Below are 18,599 nucleotides of genomic sequence, written 5' to 3'. Positions count from 1 at the left end.
GTATATTTCCCTATAGGAAACAATGGGACAACCTCAGAGTTCCATGAGTAATATTTTGTTGTTGTTTACATTTGAACTACAAACAACGTGTCTCATTGCCAACAATAGCAAAGCACGCATTGTGACTTAGAATGTTCGGAAGGCGAGTTGGTGCTCAATAGAACTAATAGGAGCTGGCAGGGTGAAAAATGCCCTAAAATAAGGCCTGTTTTTTCGTGATTACTTCAAAACTACGGCAAGCAGCTGGGACATATAGTAAAACTATGAAACTGGGCTCCATGACGGATGTGATGAACTAGTTATCAGAAAAAAATGCATTGTTAAAAATGTCATGTGTCCAGCCTATTACAGTCACCAACACTCTGGATAACATGAACACTGCCGAACCAGGTCTGCTAAGGCCTAAAATGGTCAAAGTGTACTCATTTGTGTCTGGAAGTAGCTAGCAAGCTAGCCAACGTTAGCTTGGGTTCCATTGTAAGGTCAGAACGCTCAAATCAACCCTACTCCTTGGCCTGAGCGTCTAGTGTGTGCTCCAAGTGCAAAAAACGCTCCGAATTTACAAAAGGGACAATCTGACAACACTCTGAATTTACAAGCGCACTCTGGCACTGAATTTAAGAACACACCCGAATTCGTAAAATGTCTAACAAGTCATTTGTTACGCTAGCTAGCTAGCTAGCAAGAGGTTGCATCGCAACAGCATCAACTTCCGGTAGACAGGTGAAGAACTACTACGCTCAATTGAAAGGATACTGTTTGTTTACAGTATGCTAAAATGAACTAATAGTATATACTCATTAAGTATGTAGTACACCGTATGTTAGCATGGGTTTTCAAACACAGCTTTGGTGCTTGCCCCAGTTTACTCTATTTACAAAACGCCGACAAGGTGCATTGTCCTTGGCTGCAAACCACCAGTTTCAACTATTTTCCAAGACTACATCGTATTACGAAAATTGGTGGAATTCGCCTCCTTACACGAGAATGGCGTATTGAACGGCACTCAGATATGCGAGGCTCATTTCAGCAAATAATGTTTTCGACTCCATACACTGAGAAAGAGATTGTTGTGGGATGACGCGGTTCCTACGATTTATCCCAGCGATAGCCCGAGCAGAACCGATACTTCTTTACCTTATGTTAGCCAAAAGGACGAGAAGAAGCAACACAGACCGAACCAAGAAATTCAGGATAGACCACGCATGGATTATTATGTTATACAGAACAGCAGGGAGCCGAAACGGTGAGTAGAGAGTTAATGATGGAGGCTACGTCACGTCAACGTGCTGAGCGTCACTTCTGATAAGCCAAGGAAAGGCTCCCGAGGAAAAACTGTTACATTATAGCAGATTTTTGCTATTTCATCAAATTATTCCGCAAAATGTAAACGAACAGCAATCAGGCATAGTCTATCTAGTCACGGAAATATGGAATGTGTGTTTCATTGGCTTTTTGAGAATTGATAGGTGAGTTAAAATGTACATTTTCGAACGAACTATGTGCTATTGTTTACACAGTAAACTAGCTTGAGTTCGGCTAAATCTATTTTATGAACTAGCATACTTTCATTCTGTGAACATGGTTGGAATTATGCCTCTACAATGTCGGATGTGAATCTAGATTAAGCTAGTGTCAGATGTTGACAACTGCACACTCAACGTTGTTAGTGACATAGATTTCCTGATGTACAGATGTGCTACAATGCTAGCTTGTAAATTTGTATGCATTTGGACAACTGTGAAATTACGTTGTCATTACTGATGTATTGTACTTCTGTATTACATACATTCAGTCTTATTCAAATAAACAATAATCAATAATTTTCACTCCCCTCTGTGTCCAGTGAGCTCCAGTCAATGGAAGCCGTGATGGAGGTTAAGGAGTCAGAGACAGCCATGGCGGGTTTTGAGGATTCAACGGAAGCCACAATAGACGTTAAGGAGTCAATTTCAGCCGCAATGGATGTGAAGGAGTCCATGTCAGCCATGATGGAAGTTAATGAGTCAGAGTCAAAAGAAGCCGTTGTGGACATTAAGGAGTCACAGGGAGCTGTTATGGAACTCAAGAGGCAGTCTTCCTCCTCTGGCGGCCAGGGGCGGGACAGAGACCGGGAGTCGGACAGCTATCTCCAGCACCTCCAGTGTCCCCACTGTCTGCTCCAGTGTAAGAGCCACTGCAGCTACCTCATCCACATCGCTAAGATCCATCCAAGCCGCCTGGATGACACGCCTGTGGGTCGCCTGGGCAACGCCATCTTCTACCAGCGCACGGCACGGCTGTTCCACTGCAGCTTGTGTTTCCACACGGCCAGGGAGTTCCCTCGCCTCTACGACCACCTGCTCACCTGCCACTGCCTCTCTGGGAAGGGCCAGGGTGAGGAGGGAGAAGGGGATGAGCGTAGGGGGGAGGGGGGAGAAGAACAGGAAGGTATCAGTGTAGATGTGCTGTCAAAAGACAGTAGTTATCCTCTCAGTGAGCCCAAGGCAGAAGAGGAGGATGAGGACAAAGGAGGAGCGAAGAAAGAGGAAGGTAGGAAAAGAGGACTAGAGGAGATGGAGGAAGGCGAGGATAACGAAGAGGACTCCCGCTCAGCCGGCAGCCCCATGAAACGAAATAGAAGCTCTACGGCAGGCAGTGAGGAAGATGATCATGATGAAGAGGAAGAGGAGCTACAGACCAACAACAACAAAAAAAGTGACAAACACAAAAAGCAGGAAGAGGCCTTCCTGACCAAATATATCCAGCGCCAGGGGGGTCGCTACAACTGTCGCCTGTGCGGCAAGCGCTCCAAGATGAAGGGCCATGCCATCTACCACGTGAGCTACAAGCACGACGTGCCCAAACCTTACTGCTGTAAAGAGTGTAGCAAGGCCTTCATACTAGAGTATTCGCTACTCAACCATATCTACCACAACCACAGACAGGGCATGTACCGCTGCCTCTTCTGCCCCTTCAGCTCTGACGTGGTGTGGGGCATAAAACGCCATGGCAACCGCTGCAATGCCCGAAGCGGGGAGGAGGGGGAGGGCAGCAATGGAGAAGAGTGATTGGTTAATGGTTGCTAACACATACTTTACCTTGGTAATCAGGAGAAGGGACATTAACAGCCAGGCCTACATTATCTAGGTTCTAGAATCTCTTTGCATTGTGCATCTACTAGGCTAGTAACCCTAGGTACAGAAGATTCCACAGTCACAGAGGTGTAGATTCTCAGTGAAGTATGTATTTACTTCCTCTGTACACACAGTGATGAAGAATGATGTACTTTGTCATTCTGTTGACTTTTCCTGATATACGTCTGTGGAGCAGATGGACTCAAATGTAGAATATGTACTTTGTGAACTCGCAAACAGCCGTAATATGTACATGACAGCAGTTGATGACTCATAATGCTACACAATGAAACTATCAACTGACAAAACATGTTTTTTGTGTATTTTTGACCTGCCTTTGTATTATCTTTATTACTTGGGATGTGTTTGTATCTTGGAAAACAATACAATAAAAATAATACAAATTTTAGGTACAATTTAGCGGACTTCTTCTGCCATAGAAGTCGAGACACACACCCACACCTGCAGCACAGGAGGTGGGAAACCAACAGTTTGCATCCTGTGCTGCAGGTGTGTGTGATTTTGGGCTGTTCCTTACACCTCTCCACTGTGATTTCCTAAACTAACAACGACTTTTTGATGTGAGTAGGCTACAGCAGCATCTCATAACCCATTCTTGTATTTCATACTCTGAACAAAAACAAACGCCACATGTACAGTGTTCGGTTTCATGTGCTGAAATAAAAAATCTCAGAAATGTTCCATATGCACAAAAAGTGTATTTCTCTCAGATTTTGTGCACAAATTTGTTTACATCCCTGTTAGTGACTATTTCTCCTTTTGCCACGATTATCCATCCACCTCATAGGTGTGGCATATCAAGAAGCTGATTAAACAGCATGATTATTACACAGGTACACCTTGTGCTGGGGACAATAAATGGCAAGTTCTGTCAAACAACACAATGCCACAAATGTCTCAAGTTTTGATGGAGCGTACAATTAGCATGCTGACTGCAGGAATGTCCACCAGAGCTTTTTTCCAGAGAAAGGAATGGTAATTTCTCTACCATAAGCTGCCTCCAATGTCGTTTTAGAGAATTTGGCAGTATGTCCAACCGACCTCACAACCGCAGACCACGTGTAACCACACCAGCCCAGGACCTTCACATCCGACATCTTCATCTGCGGGATGTCTGAAGGTGTGTGTGGTGGGTGCTGAGGAGTATTTCTGTCTGTAATTACGCCCTTTTGTGGGGAAAAACTCATTCTGATTGGCTTGAGCTTGGCTCCCCAGTGGGTTGGCCTGGCTGCCAAGTGGGTGGGCCTATGCCCTCCCAGGACCACCCATGGCTGCGCCCTTACCCAGTCATGTTAAATCCATGGATTAGGGCCTAATGAATGAATTTCAATTGACTGAATATCTTATATGAACTGTAACTCAGTAAAATATTTGAAATTGTTGCATGTTGCAAATATATTTTTGTTCAGTATATATTTTGTATTAAACAGTACTATATTGGTGATATGAGAGGACACTACTTTTGCATAGTAGTAAGATGTGTATTTCATTTAAGAACAGGGAGTAAAGGTACAGTAGGTGGTTTCCTTTCTGTCTCCACCAACTGTTGTGTTCAGCTACAGTATTTTCCTTTGCAGTGACACAGATAGTGCCTTTTCACCACAAGTGTCAACAGCATGCACCCTGGTACACTACAGGCACATGTTCAGTTCCTTAGTGGTGAGTGATAGCGAACCAACATCATTGTCATTGGGCAAGACACAGAACAAATCATTTCTACCACATTTCCTGTGTGATATGGCTGATTACCCACTTGAATGTAGCAGCACTGACAGTGCGCATCACATGTGCATAAAGGTAAGTCACCAACAATACATTTCATTAATCAGTTTAGATTTTACAGATCAATGTTCTTCCATGGAGATGTTAGCTTAAGTGTTATTTTTAATTCTTGGTCACAGTTGTATTTCTATAGTTGTTAAATCACTGACACTAGCTAGTTTTCCATCCGATTGGCGACAGATTTTCATGCGAATTCATGCCCATAAAAATCATATTTTTGCTTATTTAAAAAAACAACGGGTTTTTTCTTCTTTTTTTCATAAAACGATATTGACTTGTTGCAAATAAAAAGGCTGTGCGTCATGACGTGGTGCACGTAAAAATACCATTTGCGTTTAAATTCCCATGTACCGAATAAAAAATACAAGTTAAATGGGTTTCCATCACGTTTTTAACTCTACTGGTGGGTTTCTCACACAATTGTTTGCCTTATATAGTGAGTGTGCCCACTCTGGTATAGGCACATGCGCTACAAAAATCTTTCAAACTGGAAACACATATCTCCCTCACTAGCTTTAAGCACCAGCTGTCAGAGCAGCTCATAGATCATAGATCAGCTCATAGATCACTGCACCTGTACATAGCCCATCTATAAATAGCCCAAACAACTACCTCTTCCTCTACTGTATTTATTTATTTTGCTCCTTTGCACCCTAGTATTTCTACTTTGCACACTCATCTACTGTCAAATCTACCATTCCAGTGTTTAACTTGCTATATTGTATTTACTTTGCCACCATGGCCTATTTTTTGCCTTTACCTCCCTTATCTCACCTCATTTGCTCACATCGTATATATACTTATTTTTCTACAGTATTATTGACTGTATGTTTGTTTTACTCCATGTGTAACTCTGTGTTGTTATATGTGTCGAACTGATTTGCTTTATCTTGGCCAGGTCGCAGTTGTAAATGAGAACTTGTTCTCAACTTGCCTACCTGGTTAAATAAAGGTGATATAAATACAAATAAAATATCCAACAGCGAGCAGGGTGCAGATAGCGATGTTGTCTAGAGCGCATGTATAGCCTACATGGTAAGATTATTATGGACAAAAAAAAAATCTAGATTATTTTTATTTGTCAAACGGCAGAAAGGATCATGTTCAATGCACTTAAAAAAAAAAATCGGTGCTATTGTCTATATGCAGGCCTCAGCAAGTACCTTAAAAACTTGACACAGTGTATCATGTTGTTTTAAGATCTATTACTAACGCTAGATCATTCACGTCATCACGCACTGATTTATATCCGCCAAGAAGTCCCGCTGGTGGGAAAATACGCGTATTTTCTGTATGCGGGTTTGAGAATACTAGTATGAAAATCTGTTGCCAATTGGATGGAAACCTAGCTATTGAAATCAGAGTGGAAAATCAGATTGAGGTTTCATCTCAATGACCGCATGCATTGCCTGGGAGATTTTTTAAAATAACAATTCATAAGCTTCACAATGCTGCTTCACAGCTCTACACCTTTTCAATCTAAATCAAACAACGTTTTTTTGTACATATGCACCACTTACATGTTGTAAGTGGTGCAAATTCTTATCAGCAAGCTTGCTCGACAGTAAAAAAAAGTGCTAAAAAGTAAAATACTACAGTACCAGTCAACTACTCATTCAAGTTTTATTTCAATTGTATTTTTTTGTGCTATTTTCTACATTGTAGAATAATAGTGAATACATCAAAACTATGAAATAGCACATATGGAATCATTTAGTAACCAAAAAAAGTGTTAAACAAATAAAAAAAAGATGTTATATTTTAGAAAAGTAGCCACCCTTTGCCTTGATGACAGCTTTGCACACTGTTGGCATTCTCTCTCTAAACACGCATACACGTGTTTAGCAGATGTTTTTGCAGGTGTAGCGAAACCCTGCACCCTGTGCATATCACAACAATTTTAAAAAATATATATTTGATACTTGAATTCTGAAGCATTTATTTGGGCTGCAATCTGAGGTGCAGTTAACTCCAATAAACGTATCCTCTTCCTTTCCTGTGGCGGTCCTCATGAGAGCCAGTTTCATCATAGCGCTTGATGGTTTTTGCGACTGCACTTTAAGAAACTTTCAAAGTTCTTGAAATGTTCTGCATTGGCTGACCATGTCTTAAAGTAATGATGGACTGTCATTTCTCTTTGCTTATTTGAGCTGTTCTTGCCATAATATGGACTTGGTCTTTTACCAAACAGGGCTATCTTCTGAATACCACCCCTACCACAACTGATTGGCTCAAATGCATTAAGAAGGAAAGTAATTCCACAAATTAACATTTAACAAGGCACACCTGTTAATTTAAATGCATTCCAGGTGACTACTTCATGAAGCTGGTTGAGAGAATGCCAAGAGTGTGCAATAGCTATTTTGAAGAATCGCAAATATTAAATATATTTAGATTTGTTTCACACTTTTCTGGTTACTACATGATTACATATCTGTTATTTCATATGTTTGATGTCTTCACTATTATTCTACAATGTAGAAAATAGTAAAAATAAAGAAAAACCCTTGAATGAGTAGGTGTGTCCAAACCTTTGACCGGTACTGTAGCTCTGGCCTCTCCAACCCTGTTACTGGAGAGCTACAATCCTGTTGGTTTTCTCTCCCACCAGGTTTCTGTAGAGCTACCGTCCTGTAGGTTTTTAGTCCAACCCTGTTACTGGAGAGCTACCGTATTGTAGGTTTTCACTCCAACCCTGTTCCTGAAGAGCTACCTTCTTGTAGGTTTTCACTCCAACCCTAATCTTGCGCACCTGATTATAATAATTAGCTAGTTGATAAACTAAATCAGTTTAGTTACAAATGGGGTTGGAGTGAAAACCCTTCGAGGGTTGGAGAGCCCCTGTACTCGATCAGGGTTTCCCAAACTTGTTCCTGGCCCCCTGGGTGCACATTTTTTTGTTGCCTAGCACTACACGGCTGATCCAAATAACCAATTAATCATTAAGCTTTGATTATTTGAATCAGCTGTGTAGTGCAAAAACTACACGGCCCCCTGGACCGAGTTTTGGAAACTCTGTACTAGAGAAATAGGTCAATAGCATGTAGAATACATGTAAAATAGAAATAATATGTCAATAGGAAAAAGTAACTAACTTCACCTCAAGCTGTTTATGACAGGACATTTCCTGTTCCAATTTGTATTTCCACATACACAGATGTGAAATAGGCATGATGGAAAGACCCATGTGAGCATTACAATAACTTCACCCCTTAAGGGAACATCAGGGGCTTTCTCCAGTTGTAGTCACAGTGTGAATAGTGAAACTAGTGTAACATTAGTATAGTGTGAGGGGAAAACATTGTTCGTCTTTCACATGGATGAATTGGCATCACACTGTTTCTGCATTCAACAACACTACTCTCTCATTGCCTAACCAATATCTTTCACTTCCTCTAACATGGTGTGGTTTTGGTGTATTCAAATGAAATATATAACACTCTCTTTTCTTCCCTTATCATTCCCAGTGATGCTTGTACACCAACCTAAGTGACAGGACCGGTCACCCTGGTCAACTCCCCCTGTTGCTGTGGTCAAGTTACTGTTGTGGTCAGTCATGATGAACATCTCAGTAGAGGTGGCCAGAGGGGTCAACAATGCCACCCTGGAGATGCTGGTCAGTCCTGTGATGACCCTGGCTGTGCCTGTTATTTACCTGTCTGTGTTTGTGTGCAGTACGCCCTGCAACCTGCTGTCTCTGGTAGCACTGCTGAATGTCCATTACAAACACCACACTCCCACGTCTGTGTTTGCCATCAACCTGTCGCTGGCAGACCTGCTCTACAGCGCCTTCCTGCCCCTACAGGTGAGTCACTGCCACTACAGGTAACACAAAGCGCAGTGCCAAGTACAAGGTTGTCTCTGACACTCTGGCACCGGTTACAACTAATCTGCACTGTTATTGCTGTCACATGTCACAAAGTTTCCAAATAAACTTTTCCGTTCTAGTTGGACATAGCTAATATTTGATGACCACTAAGCCCATCTCTCTCTCTCTTTCTCTCTCAGGTGTTGTACCACCTGTGGGGTAATGACTGGCCGTGGGGAGCTGCCCTCTGTGGCCTCACCACCACAGCCCTCAACTGCAACATGCATTGCTCTGTCCTCACCACCTGTGCCATCGCGCTCGAGCGCTACTGCGGTGTCGTACGCCCGCTACGCACCAAACACTGGCGCACCGCCCGGAGAGCCACCATCACCTGCGTCCTCATCTGGGCATTTGTTCTGATTACTCAGACACCCTTGCTCCTCCGTGACCTCACCCTCCGGGTCGTCGAGCTAAACATCACGACCTGCTTCGACGTGCTTCCACGTAAACTGTTCATTCACCAATCAGTAGCCTATCTCTACTTCCTAGTTGTTCTGCTGATGTTCTACGTGTTGCCTTTAGTCGTCCTGGTCAGCTGTTACGTTGCCGTGGCCAGAGGCCTGCACCGGTCGTTGCCGACGGCAGCTGAAGGCAGTGACGGTAAGAGGGAAGTGTTGTCAAGGCGACGGGCTCAGACCACAGTCGCCTTGGCAACCCTGTGCTTTGTGGTGTGTTACCTACCAACCATCACCCTTCATGGCCTGCACGTAGTCTTCCACACCCAGGGCAAGAGCCTGTACAGATACTATAAACTAGCGCTGAGCATCAACAGCCTCAACTGCTGCTTTGACCCGTTTGTGTACTACTTTGCGTCGAGGGAGTTCCGTCTGGCTCTGAGGAGGCTGCTGGGGCGGTGTGTCCCACTGGGAGAGGGGGAGGAGCTTGGTACCTCTGAGCTGGTGTCCATGACTGGGGAGCCTAGGGAATCTAAGGGCCATTACTAGGCTGTAGTTGATCACTAGATAGGCATGCTGGAATGGACTCAGTATGCAGATGCCATAGCAAAAGACCCAAACTCTATTTTGTTATTTTATGGACAGACCCTGTGTGGTCTTCATTATAAAGCAGTTTATGCAATTGTTGTCAATGCTATTTTTTATAGTTATTCTGCCTTCATTCCGTTGACATTTATTATTGAATAAATCTTAGACATGCATCATCTTGGTATCAAGTGAGTTTATTACTTAGGCATTGATAAGTGCACAAAAAGGCAGACTAATCACACTACTGTAATATACTGACGTAATCAACACAAGAAATGCCCGTTTCAAAAGCCTGAATGCCAGTTAATGTTAAATGAATACGGACAGTAGAAATACACTACATTACAATGAAATAAATACAAGGAAATACATTCAGTGAAGGCCACTTTGAAAAGGATGGGCCAGTGGGGTCTGTTTTGTCTCTGAGAAATATTATTACATACTATACTTTATACAATTCTCCAACGGTTGAAACATCTTGTTTTTCATAACCTTCATCAGTGGCGACAACAACAACAACAACATGTTCAGCATTCAATCATTTTAAGCTTCATAAATCATCGCCGCATTCGTCAGGTGTATAACTTGCGGTGCTACATTTAGAAGGTACAAGTTGCTACGTCGTCAAGCTTTTTACACCCCGGATCACATTTGAACCTATTCATCGCACCAAAGCTAACATACAATAATGTAACAAACCTCCGAAGGAAAGCACATACACTAAAGCTTGGGTTTATGAATAGCGATGATGGCTCAAAAAAGCATATCTTTCTTCTTCACTCTGAGAAGCATTCTCATTCTCTCGGAACATTTTTCGTCGCAGTTGCTGAGAAGGATAGGACGATGTATGCATACATACTAGATCATATGCTTGAGTATGTACATACCAAATAAAGCTATTCATGTACAGTATTTATCCTCATACACACTGAAGGACTGGCGTGTGTGATGTCACACCACGAGGAAGACTAAATATGGGCAAAATATGAATGTTGTTTCAAATTTAGCAGCAGGACGACTGATATCGCTGGTCAGATCATTTTCAGGAGGAGATTGTGTGCTTCACCAAATGTATCAGTCCATCACAGCAATATAGTTTGTGTTCATTTGAAATACCACCTCACTTAAAAAAATAAAAATAAAAATAAAACCTTTATTTGAGTGTTTTATGTTACGCTTATTACGTTCTCATTGCAGTGGGTTCTAACCAATCAAATTATATTATGTGTATCGTTCCCAATTGTGCTCCAATGCATCACAAACAGGCAAATGAAAGTGTTCTGTGCTTTTTAGACTGAACAATGAAAGTTTAAACTGACCACCTCCCCATACTCCATCTGTATGTAAGGACAGCGATGTGTTGTGTAAGATCTGCTCGTGGAACAGGAATCATTGAACATCAACAGTAACTATTTGAAGAAGAATATGTTAAAGTAACACATGACTGGATTAGTATCCCTCAGACTTAATGTCCCTAAGAAGAGACATCATTTCCATTGTCTTCACACTACACGTCAAATACACATACTTTCCTCTTTTCATACACAACATTTTACTTTATACCTTTCATGCATTCTCAAAGAAATAATGGTATTTCCCCCTTAATAGAGGTGTAAAGATGACCTCTAAAAGGGACAGCTGCGAATCAGTGTCTAGTTTATAAACAGAGCGATAGACAGATGGCTGGGTACAGCCAGTCTTAAACGCTGTGAGCAGAGCAGGCAATGGTGTTAATATCGATTTCCTGTAAAGGCAGGCAATCACGGTGGGTGTACTGTACAGGAGGACTGTATCACTGTCCGTCTCTGCTGCCAGATCTCATCGGCTCAGCCCAATACAGCCCTCTATCCTAATTACCCTTCATTATCTCGCTATACAGTATCTCTAACTCCTCATCGCAGGCAGTGTAAAGAACACATCTTCTTTGACGCAGATGCCAGGAATGAGACGATCTGAAGCCATACTACTGCTGTGTCCACTAGCATCTATCTAACTATTCCTTTTAGAAGGACTGGAGCATACGCATCCATCAAACCACAGAAAACGCTTTAACATCACCGTCCGTTGTCTCAGCCGTCCGTCAACATACGACCCCTTTAGGAAAACAATCAACAATAAACTCAATCCCTTCTTGACAGATTCAACCTTTCTGTAACCATCACAGCCAATTCAGGAAAAAGCACTGACCATGCAACTGGACATGAAACATGCCCATTAACTACTGAATGCCAATAATGTCAATACACTTCCAGAATTGACTGGTAATGAAATAAGTCCCATCCCAGTCCATCTCTGGTGAGCAGTGCCTTAGCTCCGTTTGACCAGAGGCCTCTCTTCTCTGACATGGTGTCTGGCGCTTCTCTTCTCGGCCCTCCCCTTCTCCCTCACCTTCCTCAGCCTGCGTGGGGGCGGTGTCCCCCTCGACTCACTGTCCTCCTGTGCACTGGACGTGTCCATTCCGTCCCGCTCCTCCGGGATATTGGGAATGGCCCCGCTGCTCCCGTCCAGAATGTTCCTCAGGTAGGGGTCTTCAGGGGTGCAGGTGGCGGTGGTGCCGCTCTCACTGCTGCTCAGGTCCTGCTCCTCGCTGTAGCGCCCTCTGCTGTGATGGGGGAACGAGCCCCGGATGGAAGGCCTCTCTCGCTCCGCCTCCCTCACACTATGCTGGGGCTCATTCATGTCCACGCCAGAGTCCAGGCTGGTGTCGTTGCTGCTGGGGGGCCGTGGGTGGCGTCCCTGGAGCTCTATGATGGAGTGGCGGACCGAGGCGGCTGGTTTCCCATCCAGGGAGACGAACCAGGCCCTGGGGTGAGGCGACGAGGCCTTGCCTCGGGTCAGCTCCAGGAGTGTACGCTCTGATATCCCCTGGAGTTCACTGGGGCCCCCCATCCCACTGCTGAAGGCCCTCATTCCAGCCGCCTCGTTCAGAGTACCAGGGACGGAAACGGAGGACTCCGGGAGGCTGCTGTAACGGCCCCACGCCCCAGGATTAGAGGCTGGGCCTTGGGGAGTGGTCTCCAGGGCCTGGGGCTGGTCCTGGCCGCCCTGCTGGGGGTTGGCTCCCTGGGCAAGGTGGGGGTTCTTAGGGAGGGTCTGGGTGTAGCTGTCATGACCGCCCTGCTCAGAGTGGGAGTGGGTGTCATAGGCTCCTCCGTTACGGGGGAAGGTGGCCGACTTGCAGCCTGATCCTTGCTGCTCCCCACCCTGGCAGCTGAAGCGCTCCGGGGCCTGGAGGATGGCCACAGGCTGGTTGTAAAGGTGGAGCATCTGAGCACCTCCACCCAGGTGGGCTCTGTTCTGCTCCTCGCTGGACCTCTCCCTCAGCCTGGCTACCTCCTCACTGTTGATGTAGTGGTGTGATATCGGGGGTCCCTTGGCAACGCTCCCCACATTTTCATACAGGAGGGCAGACCCACGCCCGGGGTCTTCCACATAGATGTTGTAGTTGGCTTTGTTGTGCCTGGGGGTGGAGGGGTCACACTGGACGCTGCGCGAGGCCAGGCCATGGGCTCTGTCTCCGGGGTGGAAGGACATCATGGCATGGCCCTCCTCCATGTGGGTGGAGGTGGTCTGGTCCTTCTTCAGAGCGGACCGCTTCGAGAACCGTGCTCTCCTCCTCGGCCCACGAGAGGAACCTGAACCTCTGCAGATGACAGTCAACACAGCAGGTTGATTGAGAAGCAGAGAAGGTAGTCAATACCCAGTGGGTCTTTTGGGGGATCTTTGTTATGTGTACGTTTAACTTCATATAATCAGCATTTGTGTCAATAATTTGTAGAACAATCCTGGCCATTCAAATGTTTTAAATTGTATAACTTACTGTAAACATTTTGTACAACCCCCTTCGCCCCACACACCCCCATCTGTGATATTTCCAGCTGCAGTTGACACACAATCAGTAACGTTAGTTAATTACGTTGGTCTCTTACCCACATTGACACAGCAGCACAGCCAGAAACCCCAAGACTATAACCAGAGTCCCACCCAGTATTCCTACGAGCAGGTAGGTGTGGTAGGAGAGGAATTCCATTGAGCTGGCATGGCCCATATAACCTAGACAGGTACAGACAGAGATGAGTTGATTATATTATGTTGATTGTGGTCAATATGTTCTCCAGGAGAGTAAGCCATGTTTGAAGACAATACTGAGAGTGAGACTCCATCATTTAGTTCATTTGTAACATTCAATTCACGAAAACTTCATTTTGGATCGTTACAATCGTTATACCGTTGGAGGAGGGTAGGGGTGCAGCGATCCAGTAACCCAGGTGAGAAGCAATGTAGGTCCAGACCAGATGATCTCCAACCATCTTCACTATCCCCAGACCCTGGTTCTCCCAAGCACCTGGAGGACGAAACGTTGTGAGGAAAATGTAGGAAGTAAAACTTGGAAGACACAGGCAGATACTTCCAGTTCCACAAAGCAAGTGAACACAGGAAGTATTTTGTAAACAAAGCCTTTGAACAAGTTACTAAGGTAGCTCCAGTCCTAGTCCTTCTGTTGCACTAATAGGTATATTCGTAAAGAACAGGAAGGCCTGGACACTGTTTATGCTCCCAATTCTCACCTCTTTATTGACGTTTTGATCTAAACCGGATCTTCATCTTCGTTTTGACCAGACGAAGAGCCGGTTTGGATCGAAACATTGTCAATAAAGAGGTGAATTGGGAGCATAAACAGTGTACAGGCTTACCTGTTCTTTACAAGTATTCTTTATTAACCCAGCGCCTGCTGTATGTTTTTAAGGACGTGCGTATGACCACAAACTTCTCTAGTAGCTATATTCCCCACCTGTCTTGGTGTTGAAGTCCCAGGCAGGGAGGGTGTCCGAGGGCCTCAGGTTGGTGGTGTGTGCCAGGGGCAGGGAGATCTGGATGGGGCCTTTCACCTGGACCTCCTGACCACCAGAGTACAGCAGAGTGCTGACCGCTGCCATCGCCCGCAACTCAACACTCCTGAACACTGAACACACATACAACAGTGGAGGCTGCTGAGGGGAGAATGGCTCATAATAATGGCTGGAAGGGAGCAAATGGAATGGCAGCAAACACATGGAAACCCTGGAAACCATGTGTTTGATGTATTTGATACCATTCCACTAATTCCGCTCCAGCCATTACCACGAGCCCGTCCTCCCCAATTAAGATGCCACCAACCTCCTGTGACATACAAACACACGGGAGAGAATTACAACATGTCCAACATTTAAAAATATGCAGGCTCTACAAACACTACAACATTAAAGAGGAATAGTTTTCAGCAGAAGTATTCCTCAATCTTGGAAGTGTTCAATGCTTACTTTCATGTATCAATACCACCTCACATTACCATTAGTTGATGCACTGCACTCCATGTATTCGATTTGCTGAGCCCACCTGACTTGTTGTGAATGATGCCTGGGGTGCAGTTGACACAGTCCTTGCCTAGGTGGCGCTGTGGCACGGTCAGGTAGGCCATCACTGTGGAGGTGTTACTGCCGTCAGAGAGCATCAGGTGACTCTTGGGGAACTGAACGCTGGGCTGGTAGGAGATGTCTGTGGAAATAAGAAGAAAAAGACCAGATGGAGTTCATTCCCTCTACCAAAGCACTTCTGCCACAGTAGACTAAAATTGCTTAAAGAGTAAGATGTTGCATCACATTTAGGGTTATGTTGAAGTGACAGTTTCCAGATGTGTGCACATACCAGGTAACTTCCCAGTGATGAGCACGGAGTCGTCAAACAGCCAGATGTTGCCTTGGTTTTGAGGGAGCAGCGATAAGGTCACTGAGGAGAATACTGTATACACATGAGGTCAGGTCAGGTGACATTCCAGTCAGGAAATCACTAGACACTATTGAGATGTACCTTCAAAAGGGTCCCTTTGTAGTGTCATGTTCCTGTAATTCTACAAAGACACCAGTAGATGGCGACATTGAAAAGGGCTTTTTATGGTCCTGCGTGTAAGACTAGAGAGAAGGGAAGTGGCTTTTGATGACGCTGAGCATAGCTTGTACCACCAGTCACCTCTTTCTCAGTTCTTTCTTTGCCCCCTGTCTCTTTATCTTTATCTGTTCTCTCTCTTTCTTTCTCTCCTTTGCTCTGCCTTATGACAGAGAGAGAGAGAGAGAGAGAGAGAGAGAGAGAGAGAGAGAGAGAGGAGAGAGCAGCCCTAAGAGCAGCAGTCTCCTCTTACTAAATACAGCATGTCTAAATGGTGGTCAGAGTCCCCTTAACATCTTATTCAATACAGCTGCAATTAGCTGACAGATATGACGTGGCATTATGGTGTTACATTTCAGCACAAAACGCTTGCCTCAGACTCGCTGGCTACACGTTCTATACATAGTGAGTGCATCCTGCTTCTGAGAGTAAGAAATCAATACAATTAATGCAGTGTACGGCATTAAATTGTGCTTTGCTCCAACGCAAAAACAAAAACAAACACTGATGCTAATGTGCTATGTGACACAGTAGGTGAACACCTTATTTTGCTCATTGTGTCAAATCAATGCTTTAAAGGAAAGGAAACAAACAGCTATATCATTTAGTAGTTTAGGTGAACTATCCCAGTTTAAACTCTAGAAATTAGCCACACCCGACACCCATAGGTCAGCTGGTTGGGTGCTTCTCAGGGACTCCTCCAGGTGGGGTCAGACTGTCACAGTGCTACTCACTAGGTCTCTTGGTGGTCCTCCAGGGCAACAGGGTGAGGACGTATCCCTCCATGCTAGCTACAATGGTGAGGCTGAGTCCCAGGCTGTAGGGGACCCTGAGCAGCACCTCTCCCTTCTCCCCAGTCAGGGCCTGGCTACTCAGGGTGTGGTTGACAAACACCCCCACATGGGCCCCGCCCAGGCGCCGCCGGGTCACCTGATCCTTCACCAGGACCCTCAGGGCAAAGGGCGGCTCTGGGGAGACACAGGAAACAGGAAGTGAAACACAGGAAGTGAGGCAGTTTGTGTATTGCAATGACAAAGTAATATTAAACCTTTGTTTGTATGGCTGATTTTCTACACTAGAATTGCAGAACACTAATGTATGTTCATAGAATGTACCAGTGCAGAACACAGCCTTTGTGGTGGAACAAATCATTTACAAAGCCACATACAAAGAGACAAGACTACACTAAAAGACCAAGGAGGTGCATTTAAAGGTGTTTTCGAAGGTTTATCTGAAGGTGTATGCCGGTGTGTGGCTTTGTGAATGCAGGGATCCCATTTAAACAGTCTCTCCTCAGATTCAGTGGCAGCTCTATGAATGATCTCAGGAACCTTAACTGCACATGAACATGTGATGAGAGCTGAATCTGTGAGAGGTAATGAAAAATGGATCAAAGTGCTGTAGCATCTGTGAGAGGCCTTGTGCGGTGTCAGACGACGTTCCCTGCCCTACAACACACACACACACACACACACACTTCATATGCACAGCACACACCCCTGCCCCACCAACACACACACTGATGCTATAGGCCAGGCCCTATTTAGCATACAAGGCTGCCCCGACAAAATCAGCAACAATGATCAAATGTAGCCTATTTATAGACTACAATCTGTTTACTAATCTAATCTGATCATAGTTACTTGTGATAATAACTCTAACTAATATGATGAGGCTTAGTCAATTAAATAAAGGACTTCTGAAGCAAGGCAATGGTGAAAAATATATGGTGTGAGTGTGCTGTACTAAAGGATTAAAACCCTGATCATTACAGGCACAGTTTCACACTGGCCATACTGATAATCCCCAAATCTCGAAAACCTTCAAATGAAATCATAACACTAAATCCGATTAGCTGCCCGGGGAATCTGTCGAGGGGACAGACTTAGATTGCAGTGAAAGTCATAAATCTTAGTAAAATACTTTATATTGAATGCGTAGGATACTCTACAATAGGTGAAGACAAAGTTGGTAAAACCGGTGTGCATAGGTTTACTGATAACCGTTCAATCGTTGTGTACATTGTTTTAAAACATCATTGTATTTCTGCGAGGCTTCTGTATGCATTATTGTTGTTGAGTGAGATAAATACACAAAATATCATATAGGTTAATATCATCATCGTCCTATATGATATTATCAATGAGAAATTATTATCAGTTCCGTTATCATGCCCAATGTTTTATTCTCTCCACACTGAACATTTCCTCCCCACCATTTTAACATGCTGGACAGGCCCTCAAACCCGCAGCCCAACCCAAATATACCGCAAACATCTCCTGTACCTGGTGTTAGGGCAGACGGAGTCTGAACCTGAGAAAGGGCCGTCTGGCCGTTGATGGATCCGTTTGGGACAGTGGCGATGGCATTGTCCTCGGCGGCCAGCAGCGTGATTAGGCCGCCGAGGACACCACCCTCCGGCGCCGCCCTCACGACACCATCCCCGCAGGAGATCACAACCAGCGAGAAAAGCAGGTACAGGCGGTCCGCAGGCATGGCGAGAGGGAGCCGCGAACCAAAGACATAACTGCGCGAAATGAGACAGAGAAGGAGGAATGGAGGCCTAGTCTCGCCGCTTTCTTTGTCATGGAAACCTCATGGTGGAACGGAGGCAGGTAACCTAAGTATGCACAGAAAGCAGGCAGGCTGGTGGTGTTGACGCGCTGGTGCTGATGCTGTGTTTTCGGGGCGTACAACAACAGAGACGGGAGATGGTGCTGTTACATCATATATAAAACTCTACAATGCCCTCTGTCGGAAATATATTTTTGTACATAAACAAAAAGATGGTAGCCTACACATGTTATACATTGATGCCAATTAAAGACACACTCTGTCAGATGTGCACAATGTAATTGTGCCCAACGAGTGGAACAATTTAAATAGAGCAAATAGATCCCATGACAT

General features: G+C 44.7%; 3 protein-coding genes across 3 annotated transcripts; 2 read left to right on the top strand and 1 right to left on the bottom strand.

Annotated features, from left to right (window-relative positions):
• The first annotated feature begins 1,264 nt into the window (after positions 1 to 1,264).
• LOC110527310 (chromosome alignment-maintaining phosphoprotein 1-like) lies at positions 1,265 to 3,941 on the top strand. The gene is made up of 2 exons (XM_021608498.2): positions 1,265 to 1,469; positions 1,847 to 3,941. The coding sequence occupies exon 2, from the start codon at positions 1,860 to 1,862 to the stop codon at positions 3,048 to 3,050; it is 1,191 nt and encodes a 396-aa protein (XP_021464173.1). The 5' UTR covers positions 1,265 to 1,469; positions 1,847 to 1,859; the 3' UTR covers positions 3,051 to 3,941.
• Positions 3,942 to 4,766: 825 nt separating this feature from the next.
• LOC110527309 (P2Y purinoceptor 8-like) lies at positions 4,767 to 10,920 on the top strand. Its single transcript, XM_021608497.2, has 3 exons — positions 4,767 to 4,934; positions 8,387 to 8,724; positions 8,928 to 10,920. The coding sequence occupies exons 2-3, from the start codon at positions 8,476 to 8,478 to the stop codon at positions 9,729 to 9,731; spliced, it is 1,053 nt and encodes a 350-aa protein (XP_021464172.2). The 5' UTR covers positions 4,767 to 4,934; positions 8,387 to 8,475; the 3' UTR covers positions 9,732 to 10,920.
• Positions 9,949 to 18,397, bottom strand: LOC110527308 (protein FAM171B). Its single transcript, XM_021608496.2, has 8 exons — positions 17,978 to 18,397; positions 16,427 to 16,660; positions 15,456 to 15,548; positions 15,147 to 15,305; positions 14,563 to 14,733; positions 13,999 to 14,115; positions 13,700 to 13,823; positions 9,949 to 13,413 (listed from the first exon to the last, which is right to left on the bottom strand). The coding sequence occupies exons 1-8, from the start codon at positions 18,186 to 18,188 to the stop codon at positions 12,078 to 12,080; spliced, it is 2,445 nt and encodes an 814-aa protein (XP_021464171.2). The 5' UTR covers positions 18,189 to 18,397; the 3' UTR covers positions 9,949 to 12,077.
• Positions 18,398 to 18,599: the final 202 nt, after the last annotated feature.

Source organism: Oncorhynchus mykiss, chromosome 7 (genome assembly GCF_013265735.2).
Source record: "Oncorhynchus mykiss isolate Arlee chromosome 7, USDA_OmykA_1.1, whole genome shotgun sequence".
In the NCBI taxonomy this organism is placed as follows: Eukaryota; Metazoa; Chordata; class Actinopteri; order Salmoniformes; family Salmonidae; genus Oncorhynchus; species Oncorhynchus mykiss.
Note: the sequence above shows the minus strand (reverse complement) of the source record. Positions and strands in the feature narration are given on the sequence as shown.